The sequence below is a fragment of the Tribolium madens genome, unplaced genomic scaffold (assembly GCF_015345945.1).
Source record: "Tribolium madens isolate multiple individuals breed KSU strain unplaced genomic scaffold, Tmad_KSU_1.1 Scaffold_19;HRSCAF=116;Tcas5.2_LG9, whole genome shotgun sequence".
Taxonomy (NCBI): domain Eukaryota; kingdom Metazoa; phylum Arthropoda; class Insecta; order Coleoptera; family Tenebrionidae; genus Tribolium; species Tribolium madens.
Genome location: NW_025400983.1, coordinates 9,710,717 through 9,731,428, shown reverse-complemented (window position 1 = coordinate 9,731,428; position 20,712 = coordinate 9,710,717). Strand labels below are relative to the sequence as shown.

Here is a 20,712-nt window from a genome sequence, read left to right as displayed (position 1 = left end):
TTGAGTCAACTCTCGAATGGTGATAGAAGACTTTCAACTAAGCATAAAAATAAAAGCAGATTTTTTTCAAGCCTTATTTTGAGAAAAACCAGAACTGTCAATTTCCATATTATCAAGTTGGCATTTTATTTCTCTTGTTTCCGATGTTGTCGGAGTTAATTTATTGTTGAATTTGCTAGTTTGTTAAATGATTTGTACACCATAAGACACAAATTGCCAAATTAGTAATTTTTTTCAATAAGTGTCTGTTTAATGTTGCAAGAACTGCCGTATCCGTTAGTTTGTTAAAGTTAACAATACATGATCTGAATGGCCAAAAATTTAACCCAAAATCTAACTTTTGAAGAGCAATAAATCTAGTAAAAAAGGCTCAAACAAATTTTTGATATAAAAACTTTTAACTCAATTGAATGTATTTTACCACCACCTAAGAGATGACCTGATACTTTTAAATCACCCTGTAAATTTTTAATTTTAAAATAATTTACTTAATTATTTTTATCAGGTGAATAAAAATTATGGAACCAAACTTGCTTAAACTATTTATTTTTTTGGAAAAAGTAATTGATGAATGACAAAGTACTATAAAAATGTGATGTTTTATCAAAAATAAACATTTTCAAAATTTTCTTTTTAGTTCTACAAATTTTTTAATTTTTTCAAATGGCAACCCACTATAAAACCATTTTTCTCATGAAGGTTGTGATCTAACGATTATACCTATCTACTTTATGTTTCTTTTTTTTATTTTTTACATAAATTGCAATTTTGACAAAAAAATTGCATAACTCATAAACAAAACAAAATTTCGTTCTCAAAATACGATCACATTTTTTCATATTACTTTAATTTTTTTTCTTACTTTTTCTGCAAATACTAAATAGCCATTTTACATTTAAAAACTTTTCTCAATCATTAATCCAAATGTAAAATAAATTGTTTCATTATTTAGTTTTAATTACAAAAAATAAACATTAAGAAAACGGAACTGACTTGAATTTCATTTCACCTCGTACTCCATACATACAAGATTAATCAATTTTTATCAACGAAGTGTAAGTCAATAACCGCAAATAGTAGTATCATTAATTCATTATTAAGTCTAGAGATTATTCGTTAATAAAATTAACATTTTTATTTTTAAGCTGATGAAACTTTTAACACATTTTTCAATAGTGGACGGTCCGTTTAGGGTCACTTGTTTTTATATAAGATAATGCAAAATCATTGTCTTTGGTAATCATTGATAGTGTTCAAAGGTGAAGCCAAAAATGTTGTCTATTCATTATATACTACTTTAAAAAATTAAAGGAACAAAATATTTTCCTAAATTTTTTGGTGATTTTTGAAAGGCTGTAACTCATCGAAAAATGGTCGTATCTAGATTAAAAAAAAAACTATTTTGAAGCTTTAAGTTTCTATTTTTAAGATCTTTTGGTAAATATTTTTTGTGTTACGGTTATCACGCAATTCTAAGTAATAAATTTTTATGTTTTCGTTTTTGGTCCACGGACGTAGGGAATTTTTTTTTAGTTAAGTCAATGCATAGGCCCAATAGCATGTTTGTTTACGCTTTTTTGTAAAAATTTGTAAAAACATTTAAGAAACAATACTGCTTAATTTTTGAAAAAGAAATTCAAAAATATGTTTAAAATTTTTTTTAATTCGTAAAAAAATTCAAGAAACTATACCTACTGATTAATTTTTGAAAAAAAAATAAATAAAAAAAATTTTATTTTCGACTTTTTTTTCAAATTCAACTAATGAAAAATTGAAAAAGACAGCTGAATAAATTGTTTTTCTCATCTTGACGAAGATTAGACGATGTCCAGAAACAATATGTATAATTGTTCCTTTAATTCTTTTGCAAATCTTTGATCAATCGGTCCGAGAAAACAGTTTGATGGATCGATTTAAAAATTAGCAGGGCTGTGGATGATACTTTAAGCTGTAAAAACACCTAAAAACATTAGTCGCCCCATCAATATTAGTGAATAAGCGGTAGATTTACTAAAACAACGCAAAAACTTACTTTTTTCTATTTTCTTCAAATCAGTGTTAAAGGTAAAAAAAAATTTTTTCCAAAAAATCATAAGAGGATCTTCTAAGACATTTATTCCAGTTTTTGACACTACCCTTATATTCCTTGTGTGGTCATTGGTTGCTGAGATATCGATGATCAAAGACAAGAGAATCCTTCATTTAAAATCAGATATCTCAGCGACAAATTGACGTAAAGAAAATATGAAGAAAGCTTATTAAAGGTAAACAAACATGYTATCCGACCTATGCAAAAAAATTCTAGGCGTCCGTGGATCAAAAACAAAAACATAAAAATTTAGATTTTTTTTCTCGCGCTATTCTTTAGAATTGCGTGATAACCGTAGCACAGCAAAAATATTTGCTAAAAGATCTTAAAACTAGAAGCTTAAAGCTTTATGTTTTTTTTTAATCTAGATACGACCATTTTTCGATGAGTTACAGCCTTTCAAAAATCACTAAAAAATATAGGAAATTTTTTTGTTCCTTTAATTTTTTGGAGTAGTGTAGTTAAAAAAAAATCCAACACTATAATGTGACGTATTTAAGCTTATTTATCTCTTATATTGCCGTTAATATACGCTCTTCTCCCTTAATTCTTATTTTGAAAACGATTTCAGAACATTTTTTTCATAACGCAGAATTTCACTCTTTTCAGAAATGCAATACCTCGTGTATTGATGCCATATTAAAACTATGGTTTATAAGCAAATTTGCACTAAACAGAAACGAACGATGTTCAATGTTAATTTTTCAACGTTAATTTAGATTAGGTGAACAATTTGTAAACAAAAATTGTAAAGAACGTCATTATATTTCTTTTAGTTTAAATCGAATACACAAAATGCCTTTATATATTAAGTCTATTTGTTAAAAAAGCAATCTTTGCAAAAATAAGATGTCTTGTGTTAGTGTAGTAACTTAATTTTGTTTGGAGTGCACATAGGGATTCATAAATTGATGCAACCCATAAAAAGCACCCATTCTTGTTGAAATTACAATTGCAAACTCACTCACACCTACAAAATAAACCTTGTAGAACATAAAACCATTTTCAAATATGATTATACCTCCACTGGTCATCATTCCTCCTGACATTATGTCAAGATAAGTGCCAACAAAAGTTTCGGCCAGTTTTTGGTGACCAAACCAAGGATCTCCATTTGCATACGCATGCAGAGCAGATGCTAAATTTGCAAAGTTTCCAAGTACCGGTACATAACCTACAACGGCTAAACCCCAACTTGGACGACTGTATAAAAAAAACAATTCTTGTAATTACAAATTCTGTAAAAAAATGATAGATGATACAAACAATATTGTGTTAAATTTTTCCTTGTAACTAGAAATATCAATTTCGGGTAATGACTGATTTCTTATTAAGGAATAAGTTGAAGGTATATATCCAACGAAGGTTAAAGCCCAATATTTTGGCCCGTTGTTACTAGAATTAAGTATGTACTTAATAAAAGATTAATAAGTAATAAAAACTAAGATCTTACAAAAGTGCAACTGATTTTTCTTCGAGATTGGGGTTATTACCATCTTCGGTTATTTTACTATTACTGGGGTGCACCAACTCTCGAATTTTAGTTGCGTAATAGAAAAGCATTTTTATTAATATCGTGCCACTCGTAGCTATCTACAAAGTAATATACCTACTTAATGATAAAATGTTCAAAATAACTTAAGCAAGAATACCAATTAAATAAGCTGTCATTTTGGAGATTGCTATAAAATATATTTTTATAAAATGAAAATATTGTCTCTTAATCACATATTTCCAAAATGTAGTATTTATTTCATTCTGTAAGAATGTTGCAATTTTTTCAGCGATTATTTTGAAAGRATAAGAAATACCAAAAATAACATGATGTTTTTGAAGTTGGTATCACTTGCAATCTTAATACAGGTAGAGCCTGTGGGTAGAGCTCMTSAAAACGACCATTAGTGWCATTTGGCGAAGCCAACACAACCACTTCACCGAAAGAAGAGGATTTTAAAGTTACAGTTTTGTATTAATTTTTCTTCTGTATATAATTGCAATATAAAATATAAACATTTCGGATGCTATAAAAAGTCAAAACACTATCTAGTTTAATTATTATTGAACATTGGACGACAATATCGATATTTGAAAAGCAGATAGTATGAGTCTTACTTGAGGGGCGAAGCCCCCGACAATTTCGACATTTTTCGAATCAGATAGTATGAGTTCTACACGAGGGGCGAGCGGCTGTCCCAGCGACTACTTCTACAAAACTAGTTTGTAAGCGATTTAAAATGTGTGATGTGAAAATAAACTTTCATTTTAAATAAATTAAATCAATTTTAACAATTTCTTATAACTTCAGCAAATGGTTAGTAAGTTTTACAATTTATAAAAGAATAATTGCTTTGAAAATGTCATTTATTACTAAAGTAAACAAAATCCAAATATTTTTCATTACTATACAGAACAGATTATTTGTTCTGCTCAAATAAATAAGTGTGAACACACACCGGTGTTCTCAGCTGATTTCAGAACTTCCTTACGAATGAACTCATTCGCGACCAGTTCTCTGCATATTCCTTCCATCGAGGGCCTTTTACGATTTCCTGAGCTTCACTACACAATCGATAATAAAATAAGATTATAAATAGCAGTATTATTTTTTTCAACAATATCCGATCAAATTTTACTACAAACTAATTGTTRCATTGGGTCCCTTTTACAAAATTATGCCTAAAAATATTTAATAAAAGACCACTGAATAAAAATAATTTTATTAATGATTAATAATACGCAAAAAAATCACAAAATGACACTAACGAAAAGTAAAAAATATTTCATCATAATCAGTAAATAATGTATTGAAGCACAGCTTAAGTTCATTCATTGATCGCTTTTCGTCCCTTTTAATTTAAATTTAAATTTCTTTTCCTTTTTGTGTTTCTTTTTCTCTTTCTTATCTTTTTTGTTCTCTACACATTCCTCTTTCTTTAAAGTGTACAAATTTAATTGGTTAGTGATACTGTCATCCTCTTCGGCTTCCCTAACCCTATCCATCTCAAGGCATTCAATTATTTCATTTCGCCTTTCAACAACCTCCACTAATCGGTTTATCAGTTCTTCTTCTAGCGCTTTATCTGAATCGGTTTTATTTGCTTCAGGCTGTAACATCAGACACCTAATTTGATATTCTATATCCGCATGTTCCTCTTCCAACTTCTGTTGCCTTCGTCTACACAAAAAAAATCACACATCTCTTACAAAAAAAAGGGAAAAACTTACAAGTACATGAGTTCCGCTTGTCTCCTAAATAACTCGTTCTTTTCGTTGACTAATTCAAATAACTGCAAAATCATTTCTTCAATTTCTGGTGCCAAAGAATCATCTAAAAAAAATACGATGCAATAAAACAGGTTGGGAACAATGATAAACTCAATTACCAGGATTAATACCAGGTGCTTCACACTTCTCTCTGATAATCTGCTCCAAACGCACCCCTTGTTTTTCTAACCCTTGTTGCTGTATTTCAATTATTTCCAACTCTTGTCTAATTTCATTCATTGGGATCGATTTGATAGTCCGTCTTTTCGGGATGGGCCTTGAGGGAGCTTGCCCTTTTCGCCTCTTCCATTTGCCATAAGTACTCTTATTTGGAGCGCTTAAACTTGAAGAATTCTCACTGGAGCTGGGACCTATATTATAAACCAAAAATAAAACACGTCTAGTTCTAAATTTACAAAACTCACTCTGCAAAGTTATATTCTGACATTGTCTATTTCTATTTTGCTCATCTTTGGCACTTTTTTCCCTTTCAAAACCTTCCTCAAATGACTCTTGACGTGTTGAAGACCCTACTAAAGGTGTTGAAGTTGTCGGGGGCAATGGCGCCTTTTTTGATTTCTTTATCTTAGGTGTAGATCTAGGTGATTGCGTCTGAAGCAAAAAATCAAAATTTTTGATAATTTAACTATAGCCGACTCACCACACTATGGCAAGGACTTGACGTTAAGGAACTCTGTCCTGATTCACTTCCACCGACCATTGGTGGTTTAGGCGCTAGTTTTTTCTTTTTAGTTGTTAATCCCAATTGAGAACTCGATGACCCAGAAGCTGAACTACTTATCGACAATCCCGACTCGCGAGGACCACCATCTGAAGACCTAATAACACGATATTTAAGCATTGTGTATGTGCGCACCTCTTTAAAAAACAAATGACAGTTACCTACCGGTTGTGCATGTTAAACAGGACAATGACTCAACTTACTTGGAAAATCGAGGTTTTGGCACTGGTTTTGTTTCTTCGTTGTCCTCATCATCGCTCCAAAATGGATTTAGATTAACTTTCGGAGCTAAAACTAGTTTTCTTTGCGCAGGCTGAGGAATGTTTTTTTCTTCCGATTCTTTGTCTTCTTCGAATGGATTCACACTTCTTCGTTGTACGTAAATGGTCGACATATCATTATTAGTAAAGGAGGGCCTGATCTTTTTCCTAGTAGCTGGTTTAGGGCTAGGTGGCGGAAGATCGTCTTCTTCATCTTCAAACGGGTTTAGAGAAACATTTACATCTGTGGATTGTTCTTCATTGTCGTCAGCGTCACCAAAAGGATTTAAGTCGTTAGGATATTCGTCCTTGTTAGGTTTTTCAGAATTTGGATCAAGTATATTTTCACTCGAAACATTTTCATGAAATTTTATTGATTGGTCTATTGAAACTGTACGTGAATCGTCATTTTGGTCTTCAATTTTTGAGTGACTTTCTTCCGCACTGTCCGAAACGGTGATGATAGAGTCATCTGTTATCTTCGAGTCGCTAATAATTTCAGTGGTACTAGTCTTACTGGAGTTGGAAATGATGATGGCGGAATCATTTTCTGAAACTACATTAATTTCTACCGGGTCCTTATCTAAAGTACTGTCTTTAAAGCTATGCTTGGAATCTTCATCAATATCGACTTCGATATTTGCACTATTTGAAGTCCCTAAAGGCACTTGATTATTGACACTTTGAGTTTCGTTAGATGCATCAGAYTTGGATTCAAATAACCGCATTCGAGCTTTAACCAAAGAACTTGTGTCGCCCTCTGCAGATATCGTATCTTTGGTAACAATATCGTGAGATTCTTCCAGTGTTTTACTGGTATTGCTTAAACTAACACTATTGTCTGTATTTACATTTGTTTTAAGTCCCTTAGGAAAACCACTATCACCGAACGAATCTTCAAAGGTCACGTTTTCAGGAGGTTTAGTCTTGGGTAAATCGGGCGGTTCGTTTTCATTCCCCGAATCACTATTTAAATTATCAACCTGACTGTTAATGAAGGACGATCGCGCCTTACTATACTTCAAACTAGAACTACGTTCGGAAAATTCTAACGCTGTTTCAAATTTAGTACTATATTCATCCCCTTCTTCGTTTTTCTTCAATGAGGCTGATTTTTCTTCGTCACTTAACGATCGAGTCAAAACCGACGAATCCGGTGGACTGAAAACGGGCTTTTCTTCATCCGGACACGTCTCGCAACAAAACTCGTTGTTTTCAGTCTCGTAGTAATTGGCCAAGGTGAGTTGACTGTTGCAACGGGCACAACGAAAACATGTCCGGTGATAGAGTAGTTTTCCTACGTTCAAGCGTTCGGCGATAAAGACTGGAAGGCCGCATTTCGCGCAAGGCTCGCGACGGACTTTGCCTGCGCTTGGAAATGCCACCTAAAACAGATAAAAAACCGTTTCCTTTGATAAAAACCGGAAGTCGTATATGGAAAAATGACAATTTAAATTAATGATTTTTACCTTTAGCAAAATATTTCAGGCTTGTATTGGCCCATTATGTCCAAGCTTTCTTCCTATGAAAATAAACAGTGTGGGTTAAATAAGCACGAAGCTGATTTTTCGGTTCATTTTTTGTGCAATGCTTCCGTCCTGAAATTTTTTCGAACACTCGGTATGTACAGCTACTACATTAAGATTGCATCACATGGTCTAAACTACTCTTCTAGCTAAATAAATTAGTGTTGTTTGGTAAGTAATTAGTACATAGAGTTTACGTAATTAGCTGTTTTTATGCAGACTAAACTTATTGTTATTGAAAGTGTATGCAGAAAGGGGCGATCCTTTCCCATGATGTTTCATTAAACTTCAGAAACTCGTCATAATGACAATAAAGAAAGTGAAGAATAAKATTCAATGTGGAATAGTGAAATGTATAAAACTAGTTCGAAAACTCTTCAAGACTTATGTAAGAGGAAACCTTTACAAATCACTTCGGTGTAAGTGTATTTATTACAAATGGAAGTCAAGCTATATTTACAATAAAGTCATTTAGTAATCCGACTTTTTCCTGTGTAATTTCCTGTTACGACCGTTTACTATAAATCTACTGTTCAATTTCTAAATAGCTCCAGCTATCTAATGATAGTTTTATGATGCTGCTAACGGTTTTAAAGAGTTATTATAAGGTTGTCACCTTTTTATTTAAAAAAGTAACTACGGTTTACATTTTGCATGCTACAGTAAGTATACTCGTACATGCATGCTACTACATTATAGCTTGGGTATTAAATTGCAATGTTGTTGTTAATAGTGTAATTACTCGGTTTGAACGTTTCAAAATGAATTACAACGACAAATCATTCCAGAACCGTCATTTACGATGAGCTTTTGCTCAAGATAAGAACTGTATGCAACGGTAAAAGTGAAAAGAGTTTGTAAGAGGACGCGAATAAAGTTAATCGCATGCTTTTAGATTTTTTCAATATGGTGAAATACGAGAAGTGAAAAACATCAATTCACATTTTTTTCCATTTTTCACTATAAGCAATATTTTTTTCTAAACATTTACTAAATACTGCTAACTTTGAATGCAACAAATTATTAAAACAGTTTAATAATAAACGCAATAGACTTCCTCACGTTTTTAATTTGTAAATGTAAACCAAATAAATACATACGAGTACATAATCCAATGCTTGAAAACAGTTTTTTAACAAAGAGTTTCACTCCAGTCCTCAGGACGATAATATACTCGTAGTACGAAAATAAAAATACTAGTCTTTTCATAAAGCTCCTGTTCTGAATGGGATTTTCAAGAATAGACTAGGATTTTTCATTAAAAGCCGAATTTCACAATATGATCATACTTTGGAAAGCTAACACCACTAGAAATTAGACATTTCCACGGATTTTTAACACTTTCTGATATGCAAAATGACTAGTGTCTTGTAACTGATGATTTATGATAATTGTTTTCACTTTCAAAGATCTCATTGATAATCAACATGAAAACAATTAGTTTTTGTGAAAAGTTCGCATGTATAAATAGAACACATAATAATTATAATAACCCGATTTTTATGTGTAAAAATATGTAATACTATAATACTAATCAATTACGCAATCAAAATAATTTCCATTTTACAAAATGATCTGCATTTTTATATTTATAAATAAATTGATATGTAACAAAAAATAAGTTATTTTTAAATTGGTCATTAGCCTGTTGTTTTAATTTCACTGTCTCGAATAATAAAATCGCAGATGTTGTGCTCAAGTTTGTAAATATTAAAAGTTAGCAGATGTCAAACTGACCAAAATTGTATAATATTAAATTATTCTAACTGGTGCTTAAGTACAAACATATTTCGTCTACAGGAAATTAAAATGTAGAACCATTCACACTACGTTTCGCAGAAACTGAGATGTACAAACCTAGCGAACCATTCTGCATACAATCTGTGCATCCTGACATGCTCGTTGCATATAAAAGACAAATGTATAAACAGTGTTACATCACTATAAGTGACAAAATYAATTACTTTCATTTTGTACACCTGATTTTTCTGACCAAATTTAAATACCTTAACCGAAACCCACACTGTTTATTACAACGATAAAAAAGATGTGAAAGTAGAGACAAGAGGTAAAAAAGCATGGTGAGAATGAAACAATCGACTAAAGAAAAGCAAATTTCATGACTTTAGTAAATTTTCCACAACAGGTGCAAAATTAGTCATGCAAAAGAATAAATAAAATATAAACGTTTTTCAAGCAATGTCAATGTCGCGTGTTCACCTTGTGAAAACAACACGTAACGTGTGTGTTGTCACAATCATCGGTGTGAGCTAAAGTCATTAGCACAAAGCAGTGAAAAATAAAAGAAACCAGGAAGCAACTAGAAGTGCGAAAAACCACCACCATAATTATAAACTATAACTACACACTACAAAATCGCCATGCAAAACTCAAATTAGCTTAATTATAAAATTATTTATCATTTCCCTAACTACAGTGATCATGGAATCAACACTAAATGAACTCAAGTAAGCACAAATAAAACAGAACACATTGCACAAAAAATAAAGACATGATGATAAGTGATTGATACCTTTGTGGGAGGACTCGTGGAAGCTGGAGACACTAGGCCATGGTCGGGAGATGTTGCCGGTCTTTTTGAAGCTAGTCTTGCTGGTGATTTGCCTAGAAAAAATATTACTCTCAACTACATAAAACGAGAATAGTTTCAACTGGCAACCGATTTTTTGTTTTATCGGTCATTTTATTTGGCCAGACAAKCATCAAATTTATGTTCGAATGACACTGATTCGAGAGAATCTGCACTTTGAAAAATTGAATTTGCTAAATAGGATCATGTCGTAGGAAAGAGGAGATTACAAGTTACAACTTCTAGAGTTAAATTTAATTACAAGTTGGGTAAAACTGTGGTCACTGCAAGAAAATTTATTTATTTTTCTCTTCTCGCACGATCACAATGGGCAATGACGCTTGAAACTTTTTCACATCATTTATACAGTTGGAATTATTTTTAAGATTGATGATTAAAACCGTTAAATGTGACGTATAGTAATTTTGAAACACAACTTTATTTAACATTGTAAGAAATTTTCAACAGTCGAATAAACGATCTTAACGACTGTTACTACAAAATAAAAATTTTCTAAGGCGGAAATATAAACAAGTCGTAATTATTTCATTTTCAAAATTGTCAAACAATTGTTTCTGCAATTTGTATTTTTACTACATTCGTCTGCGTTGATTGATTTTATCAAATGTGTATCAAATGGAGAAAGTTGAACTGAGAAATCTGATTGAGAAGATCCGATAAGTAGGTGAGTACACAGGACCAGGTCATAAATCGATTGACCCACCTGGAAACACTTTCCCTCTCTTATAATACATACGACGAATTGAGAAAGCGGAAGTTATCTGTCAACTAAACTGATCCGATGGCGTTTCTATATCGTTTTAGAACTTTTGCAGCTTTCGTTTCCTCTAAGACACACCCGTGATAATAATTATTACTTTGCGAGTTAATGACCGTCATTTTTCGTCGGCTTTTTTCCTATCAAAATAATTTTGAATGGCGACAGCGCTTTTCTCTTATCTCGAGCGGATGCAGACCCCAACGCCTTGTGAGATAATGACCGGCTGGTACTGGTAAATATACTTTTAGCACACCTCCTACTATGTATATTAATTGGTTATTAACGAATTTTCAACAAATTAAGTAAACTGAAAGAAAATTGTTAATTAAAAGATATAACAGCGCGTGAATGAACATTAATCGATTTGCTATAACAAAACGGAAATTTCTTGATCACAGAACGGTTAAGGTGATTAAAAATCTTGATCGTAAAATATTAAAAATAAGTCAATAATGAACTCAGAGGCGTAGCCAAATTAAATAAAATTGATAAAGCAAAGTTTTAAAAATTCTTGAAATATATGATTTTTTAACAAAAATTGAAAATAAATCACAAAATAAGTACATACGTACGAGAAAGAATTTTCGTTACAAAATTAGAATGTTCTAAGAAAGTTTAGAAAAGATTATAAAAAATGCTACTAAGAGATTTCTTTGTTATTTTTGTACGAATGTAAAAATGTTGTTTCTTAATCGAATGCTAATAAAATTGTTGAAAAAAAGTTTTTTTTTATTATACGGGATGATATGAAAGTATGTGCGAATAAATAYTTTCAGAGGTAATAGAAAATTTCAAAAAAAATCAACATAACTCAAAGTGCCTTATTATAGTTTTTGAGATACAGAAATTTTTGTTCGTCAAAAAAAAATGGGACGCAGACTTTAACTTCACCAATTCAAATTGTGAACAAGTATAATCTTTAAGGTTAGTTCTTTAAAATTTATTACTCACATTCTTTACAAAAAAACTAAGCTAAAATGAGTAAACACAAACATATAAAAAATCATAAAACGTTAAAAATTTTGCATCCATCTTTTTGTTGAAGATAACACCGAATTTCATTACTTCAAATGTTACAGACAACATTCAACGTAAATTTTGAGATAAAGTACTCAAAAGGTTCAAACTTCGTTTATATTGCGGTTTTTTGACAATTTTTCCGTCGTCATAGTGGAGGTTGTACCCTCTATGTCTCAAAAACTATAAACATTCGGATAAAACAAGTTTAGTTATTTTGATTTCTTTCAAGCTTTTCTATCACCTGTTAAAATATTTGCACATACTTTAGAATTAGACACTTTTTGTTAATTTCATTATTTAAGGTTATAGTATTTAGCGAAATTTGGTTGTTTTGAAATGTTTTATATCGCATCTAGTCATTTCGACTTTAAATCTTCTTTAAAACCTTAAAACTACGTCGACAAAAGACATAGAACTGCTTTTTGACTATGAGTAACAGTTTTGAACAATAAAAATCAGTGCGAATTACAGCGAATTCTTGTTTCATTGTTACGCCACTGTACCACAGTGTTTCAATTTGTAGGAGTTGCCCTGCCACAACATAAAATATCGAATTTGAGTCATGACTCACGTTCAAATTGTACCATTTCCACTCTATACATTTTTTCGGTTGTGTGTTATAATTGCCGCTTGTCAGGCAAGAATCGACTCTCGAGAAAACGAACATGTTTCTACAGTTTTGGCTTAAACTTTCAGAAAAAAATCAAACACAAAATGAAGATTAATTGCAGAAATCTCGCCTGAATTAAAAAATGATTTAAGTCGCGTGTTCTAAATTTACATGAAAGTAAACACTGAAACAACTGTTAATTAATTTTAGAAATTTGCAACAAACATAAAAACTGATCATTAATACAACCCGGGAACTTAAATCGAAAGTTGTCCTTCCTATTACACGGATATAAATTTGATCAAATACGCAAAATTAAATTACCCTTTGACCTCTGCTATTTCGCAAGAAATTTCGTAACACGTATTGTTCTATGGTACATAAAAACGATTTATTGGCATAAAACAAAGATTTATGTTATGTCTATTGACATACTTTCGAAGATGGTCACGTAATGATGCGGTTGAGTTGATGAAGTGTGCTTGTCTCGGCGACTTGCGAAACTTACCTTGTCCAACAACGAACGTCTGATAGAACTGTGAGAGGTAAGTSAGGATGGAAAGACGATCCGGAACGGAACATTCAACCATATCTTCAGGCTCTAGCAATGCAGGGATGCCTAAATGGTGTTCAGCAATWCGAAAAGCCAATTCGTTGTTGTGGTAAATATCGTCTTTGTTCAGTTTGGAAAATTCGCTGCAAACGAAATAAAGTTGATGATGGCATTACACGCATTCGTTACGTAAATCCCCCATTAAAGTAATAAATCTTTCACACAAAAGTCGTCGAATCTGTTTTGATAAATAATTAATGAAGAAAGAAACGACAGCGAGAAAGTTCCGARACATTTAGATTGACTGGAAATAAATTCTTASGAGTAACAAAACCTGTCACGTTAGCAGGGATTCCATATTACCATAAGTTGAAAATATAAAAGATGTACTTTCCAATTTTGGTAAAAATAACCATTTGAACCAGACGTGGACATCTTTTATTTCCGACTTTCTTCCAAMGATYAAGGTTTAAATTTTAACGCAAGGGTCAACCGGAAAAAATTCTGTATTTGCAATTACCCCTCTCAAAAAGCTTCTCTGCATATTTCGTACAATGTTAGCGAGATTACTCACGACTTCTAAACCTGCACCTTAATGCAACTTTCCTGGCTGTGTTAACACCGAGAACAATGCAAAACGGCAACACCTTATCTTCAAATTACAAAATTTCATCGAGAAACTTAAATTCTCGACCTCCAAGATATTTCTCAAAAACCTATCAAGTCAGATTCTCCGAAAAATTCACTTAAAAATTTTATGACTCATGAAACTCCCATCAATTAATTGAAAATTAACTCGGAATAGCTCCGGGTTGTAATTTATTAGTTTGTTAAGGGAATTAAATATTCAACCTCGTGTTCAATGGATTCAATGAAACGTGATAGCGGATTTAATAATTGTTTATTGCAAAACGTTATTTGTGGACGTGTCAAAGGCTTTCAACCGATTAAGGAGTTAATTATCGTTAAATTTTTCGCAAGGATTAAAAAATTAAGGTCAGGAAAAATAGAACTAAAGACGAAGAAATCAGACGGATTCTGTCCATTTAAGGCAAAGACCTGCTGGCTACACAATAACACTTTTTCGCTTGAGGTCAGTGCCTTGAAACTCCTCGTAAGGCAAAGTAACTAATTTCGGTCCGGCTTCAAACAATCAAACCAAAACAACTATTTCATACTTCATTCGGAAACAATTAGAAAGAAAGGTGAATGGGGAGCGAATCACGAGATTTAGAAATCATTTAATTGCGCGATAGTCCACTTTCTTACATTAAATCCGGCCTGAAGTGATGGATTATGGCACAAAAGGCGAGTCCGTCCCGCCACGACGTGGTCATGTTGGTGACATTGACTCCAGGATAGCCTTCGGTCATACGACGGCACCACAACTCCAGTCCTTTCGTTCCCCTACGTTCTCCCATTTTGGCGTCCTTCAGTCTGTAAAAGCAAAAATCGCAAGTCAGAACATCTCGTCACGATCCTTCTCATACGTGAGACACTGATGGGTTGGGGATTTTGTACGACCTAGTGACATTTTAAGTAATTACACTAAGATGTAAATGATAATCAAATAATGCGCATTAGAATGCGGCCTTACTTACTCATGTTTAATGCCTGTAATGCGAATTATGCTTTTGTATATGTGAGCAAATCGAATAAAATTGCCATGATTTATGGCGCTAACCTTGCCTGATCTCTGCACGAGGTCACATTTTGCATAATGTTACCGATTATTGCCAAAATCGAGAGACTGAAAAGATACCGCAAAATTGAGATTCATTTAGATACATATTTTAACTATTCGTGAACCAACGAATCGGAAACGCCATCATAATGTTGATATAAACCAATGTAAAACGATACTGGATACTGTTGAATAATAGTCGTTGGTTTAATAAATATTCATGGTTGGTAGGAGTCAACACGATTCGGCATACTCATCACTAAATTATTAGTCCACCTATTAGTTTTTACACTAGGAAAACATTTTTTCTCGTTTACTCCATTTTAAATAGAAAAAAACAATACTATACCATAAGTGTTATTTTTTATAAAATGGGGAAGTGATTTAGTTACCTTCAACCCTTTTAAGTTATTTTTTATATTCGCTAGTTATTATTAAGATAAATAAATAAATAAAAGATTGATGCATTGTTTACTGTTTTATATTTATACAGGGTGTCAATTTTAAAACTTGCAATCGCCAATATCTCTAGAACTAAAAAAGTTATTGAGAATCACTCAAAACCGTTTCGGTAGTTTTTAGAGGGAATCAAATTGGCATGGTAAGTGACGCTCCTCCACCCACCCTTCAAGCCACAGCCACCTTAAGTTGAAAATTTTAAATGGCACGACCCTACTTGCGATATATCGTTGGAAAGCCCATAACAAGCGCTGTTCAAAAATGTCATACAACAGCCGATTTGGTAAAGTTATTTTTCCAATTATTCAAAAACGAAGACGTTAAATTTTAATTTTTTTTACTATATTCAAGGGTGGGTGGAGATGTGTCACTTATCATGTCATTTTAATTCCCCCTAGAAACCACCAAAACGGTTTTGAGTTATTATTAGTAACTTTTTCAGTTGAGAGAAATTGCCGATGGCAAGTTTTAAAATTGACACAGTGTATAAGTTTTAGAACATAAATGTATTCATACATACAAAATGTTAATATATAATGTTTATTGTTTGTGTACTAGCAGCTTGTATTTGTGATTTTTATACGAATATAAATTGAATTAGGGTATACGACTGGCCGATAAATGTCGACAAAACTGATCTACACTTAGCTGGTTATAATAACATAAGATTCCTATTATATAGAGGTAGCTAGATAGTCAAAAGAAAATCTACTGAGGGACTTCCCTTTACCTTCACAATAAACGAAACTTCACCAAAATGCTTAAAAGAGTTTATGATTTTTATGAAACCCACTAACGATAAAGAACTCAACGAAAAAAAAAATGTGCATAATTAGTTTTCACTAAGATAATTTACATAAATTCTTTGATTAAATCCAAACAATGATAAGGGTCGAGAAGAATGATAGACCATGCGGGTTTTAGATTGAGAGTAGAAATGATAAAAAGATAAAAATGTAACTAAGAAAAGTTATGTTAAAAAAGTAATAAAGACTTTTTGGATTATCTGATGAGATATCTAATATTAGCTTCTGTCAACACAAGAAAAAGAAGCAAAAGGCCCACAGACCTATTCAGTCAAACACAGAGACCGAGATTTATCAATTGAAATTGAACCTCGACGATGGTAAAATTAAGATATTACATTAATAATAATATCAACTAATGATAGAAGCATAGAGGGTGTGTAAAGCAGGTAAAAGCAAAAATCACCGTAAATCCAACTTATCATAAGATCTTCTAAGTACAAACCTAACATAATTCTAACTCGCTTTAAACTTGCAGTTCTTTGTGGTACCACATTTGGGCAACTCTTCAGTCTCAGAAGTCATTTTAACGGACGATTTGCTGTTAAAATACTCAACTATCGTCGCGCTATCCAAGATTTAATACACATATTTCCAAGACTTACTTGACATGGCCATCTCACTGGGCTTTGTTTACCCTATTTTTTGAATATCGTATTAATTTTTTTTTTGAAATGTGAAAGTAATATTACATATTATGTAATTTACACAGCGGCCGAAAAACTATAATAATAAAAACTATAATTCGGATTTATTTATATTAAAAATTGAGCACTCCCTTATAATATTACTAATTTATTGGTTAAAAATCATAATAACAAAACTATTAATTTTTTTGATGGTCGAATTGACAAACTCCGTAAAAATTCTTTCCTAGTCTGCAGTTTTATAAAAGAAAAGATAAAACGCTGACTAACACGAAATGAATGTACTATGTAGGTAAACAACCATTTTGTTATAAGCATTGCTTCATTGTTTATTTTAATCTTTCATAATAAATATTTTTTAAAAATGCTAGTCTTTTATTCACATTTAAATGGCTCTTTAAAATTCAAATTTTAGTGATTAAATCGTTTTTTTCAGTAATTAGAAAGTTATCAGGAAAGAGTCAGGTTTTTTAGAAGATGCGTCTGCTTTTCTTACATTATCCACATTTCTCATGTAACTTCGTCACTCAGCACTCAGACATCGTTWTTCGTAAGAATTTACGATCTACTAGAATTAAATGTAATGGCGAATGTTCTATATTTTTGACAAAGTATGTACTAAAATTTTTAAATAAGAAATTAGAAGAAATGTTAGGTAATAAAATAAATCAACTACTTCCTTCAGAAACTCGGGAATACAGGAAGCAAAGCATGAATAAAACAATTCCATTCCTTTCTTCGTTTGTCTTTTCGTTGACCTGGTGTGTCAATGAGAAGAACATCATCTGAAACGGTCGTTAAAGTAAAGTATTGTATGCAAAAAAGCATCTTTCCCTGAAAATCCTACTTCCAGTAAAACATTTTTTAAAAGCCAAACGATTCAACATGTACAGTTCTATAGTACAAATTATTCTACAACTCTACAGCACTCATTAATCAAGCAAAATCGATACGAAAGCGCTCCTGATTCGTGTTTTTTTGCCTCCTTCATCTAAACTTTAGTCTTAAAGTGATGTAAAAGAAAAAACCCTGCTGTGATAAGTATCCAGTGATTGTTTAGTTCGCTGGTAATGAATTTCTTGGTATATACAATTTCTCAATTAAGAATAAATTAATCAGTTAAAAAACCTATTATTTAACTTAACTAGCGGGAAGTAAAATCGTGAACAAAGAATTAGGCATAGTGTAAGGAAATTAAATCAGTTTCTAATACAATACATTTTCCGTGCAATATTACATAAGATATAATAACATAACGGTTTAAGTTTGGAAGAACAATCAACGCTCCCGTATAAAAGCATCTCTTTAGATATTTTACAAACATGTCGCTTGTAATGTGAGATTTTAACCGTTGTATATAACTATGTGATACATTTCATATTGTGTAACTTTTACGTAATATCAGTATGCGAAACATGTTCCATACATTGCGTGTGGATAAACTCCTAATCAAATACGCATATAACACAAAAAGGAATGTTGTAACCGATTGTTAATAACCAATAGAACACGTGGCAGTTAAAAAAAACTTGTAAACATAATAAAAAAGAAACAGGTGCGCCTCTATTTATCCGTATCCTGGCTTGCATCATCGACAATTGGATGTTAAATGCTTTTATTTATAAGAGACTACCACAAAGTCCTCAATTAACTGTCTTCAAGGTCCAGCAATCCGTTCACTCTTTGAGATAAAAACGGTTCTAATTTTGGTACTGGATAAATGAAGAATCACCGTTATTGAATGCACCSTGACTAGCTCACGCTTGGTCCCAGTAAGTCTAGTATAAAAGTCAACAGCTGATGATGGTGTTTGTATCTAGGCCTTATTTTACAACACCATTCGTATATACTCGTAAATTTGTTAGAAACTTGTCAAAGTATTTACCGTAAATGGTAAAAAAATATAAATGTCACAAGAAAGTCGTCTATTAAACTTTCATATACTCGTAATTATAACTAAAAATGGTCGAATCTGACACATGCGTTATTTTTCCATTGCTGATGACTTTCACGGTTACACCTTGGAAAAATTAAATGACAACTTGCGGTCAATTAAATTAGCACCTTTTAATAGAACACAAAGATTTATTGAATGTTAATACTTGTTTTGTTGCCGGATAACAGTTATTTTCACACACAAACGTGCGGCGGTATTTTTTTCAAATACAAGAAAATGTACAGTTAACAAAATTAGATCCCGGTTCGGCAACTACAAGCAATTGGCAATAATCATTATTTGACACGCTTATAATAGATAGTCAAGCCATAAACAATCGAAATAAAGTTGTTTCCACCATTCATTTGCATAAATTAAAGAGAATTACATCCGACACAATCTAAAACACTTGCAGTTTCTCGGCGAAATCACTTAAAAAAAACACTAATTAGGGAGGAAAACGCACGATTTCTTCTACGCGGAAAACTGAGCATTTCAGACACGTAGGTGTATAGTGAATTAAATAATTGTAGGTAATCTACTTTATTTACTCCAAGTTAGAGATAATGACAAATAAATAAGACATAATAATATGAAAATTTGCTTCCATAGATAGTAAAGGTGAAAGAGGTATTTACGCCTCGCAATTTATAAGTGAAAAATCATTTCTTTTCATTTTATTTCTTGTGTCCAAGAAAGTACAATTCAGTCTTTATGTTCGTAATTAAGTGTTTAACAAAATGTCAATGTTAAGAAAGAAGCTTCATAAACGGAGAAAATTTCGACTTTCACCTTTGTGCTCTAGTTGTTATTAAAAATAATAACAGATTTACAAAAGTTGGAACCTTTTTTGGTACTATTCTAATGTTACGATCGAAAGTTGTTATGTTTTATAATGACCATCAACTTTCATTCGACTGAATTCAGTCGAGATGAATTAAGAAAACAGATGTGAAYATAACGCATCATTGCAGAAACAGCAAAACAAAACACACCCGATCAAAAGAGAAAATGCATCAACATCATCGTGACTATCTCGGCCAACAATTATTATTAATAGTCAAAGGTGTGTCTCATAATTCGAAATATAKGCAACAAAGATAACAATTTATTCTCAWCGTACGATTAATCATCCATGAATTGCATGAAGTAAGCAGAAATTGGGAAAAAATCGGGAACTGTACTTTCGGATTTACTGCGGGTAAATTAAAAGTGGAAAATTGCATGTGAAGCGATTCCTTCCGTCTTCAGACAAGGAAAAATATGTTTTTGAAATTATCAACGAGACTGCCAAGACAAGAAGTACTTATTTATAGAACAAGAAATTGCTATACGCAAACAGGTATGGTTACGGCAATAGCAAACTAAAGGCTTGGATTTATAATGTGTCATTCTGTCAAGGACGATTGTTTCGACCATAAATGGTAAACAGTGACTAGTTAACGTTAAATAATCCGTCAATTATGGAAATGAAAAGAAAACTACACAACAATACCGAACAAATCATTTTTACAGTAATTATGACAGTCGGAAAGTAAAACTGAAAAGCCAAGTGGAACAAAATAAAGAAAATGTTACGGTTGGGTTTACGTAACTTAAGTCTTCCAAATTTCCACAATGTTTTGAAGAAATGATATCAATTTATAATACATTTCAAGAAATATGACACAATGCAATTATAGCAACCGAAAAATCTATTTTTAATGACTTGAATTGCAATTTTTGGACAAGAACCAAATATTTCA

At 32.0% G+C, this 20,712-nt stretch overlaps 2 protein-coding genes across 4 annotated transcripts in view; both read right to left on the bottom strand.

Moving 5' to 3' along the window:
- Positions 1 to 2,835: 2,835 nt before the first annotated feature.
- LOC123015404 lies at positions 2,836 to 3,875 on the bottom strand. Of its 2 annotated transcripts, XM_044415097.1 has the most exons (5): positions 3,742 to 3,875; positions 3,543 to 3,682; positions 3,356 to 3,484; positions 3,111 to 3,292; positions 2,836 to 3,059 (listed from the first exon to the last, which is right to left on the bottom strand). In XM_044415097.1, exons 2-5 carry the CDS (start codon positions 3,650 to 3,652, stop codon positions 2,962 to 2,964), a joined length of 519 nt encoding a protein of 172 aa, XP_044271032.1. In that variant the 5' UTR covers positions 3,653 to 3,682; positions 3,742 to 3,875; the 3' UTR covers positions 2,836 to 2,961. The 2 variants fall into 2 exon arrangements, with proteins under 2 accessions (XP_044271032.1, XP_044271033.1); XM_044415098.1 differs by lacking the exon at positions 3,742 to 3,875 and having other exon boundaries at positions 3,117 to 3,292; positions 3,543 to 3,717.
- A 915-nt stretch (positions 3,876 to 4,790) lies between these two features.
- LOC123012164 (MICAL-like protein 1) overlaps positions 4,791 to 20,712 on the bottom strand; it is a 30,143-nt gene continuing 14,221 nt past the window's right edge. For both annotated transcript variants that reach the window (XM_044410007.1, XM_044409999.1), the window contains exons 2-10: positions 14,705 to 14,872; positions 13,391 to 13,578; positions 10,415 to 10,506; positions 6,299 to 7,740; positions 6,015 to 6,192; positions 5,779 to 5,965; positions 5,473 to 5,724; positions 5,315 to 5,417; positions 4,791 to 5,264 (exon numbers count right to left, since the gene is read on the bottom strand). In XM_044410007.1, the coding sequence (XP_044265942.1) occupies positions 4,916 to 5,264; positions 5,315 to 5,417; positions 5,473 to 5,724; positions 5,779 to 5,965; positions 6,015 to 6,192; positions 6,299 to 7,740; positions 10,415 to 10,506; positions 13,391 to 13,578; positions 14,705 to 14,856 (2,943 nt within the window). In that variant the 5' untranslated portion in view covers positions 14,857 to 14,872 and the 3' untranslated portion in view covers positions 4,791 to 4,915. The remainder of the gene's footprint in view (positions 5,265 to 5,314; positions 5,418 to 5,472; positions 5,725 to 5,778; positions 5,966 to 6,014; positions 6,193 to 6,298; positions 7,741 to 10,414; positions 10,507 to 13,390; positions 13,579 to 14,704; positions 14,873 to 20,712) is intronic.

Bases quoted from the DNA above. Each gene is read 5' to 3' on its own strand.
- LOC123015404 (XM_044415097.1), bottom strand. From the start codon at position 3,652: ATGCTTTTCTATTACGCAACTAAAATTCGAGAGTTGGTGCACCCCAGT. The intron at 3,485-3,542 runs GTAAGATCTTAG...ACTTAATTCTAG, and splicing joins GAAAAATCAGTTGCACTTTT to TAACAACGGGCCAAAATATT. The intron at 3,293-3,355 runs GTTTGTATCATC...TTTTTTATACAG, and splicing joins GAAAAATTTAACACAATATT to TCGTCCAAGTTGGGGTTTAG.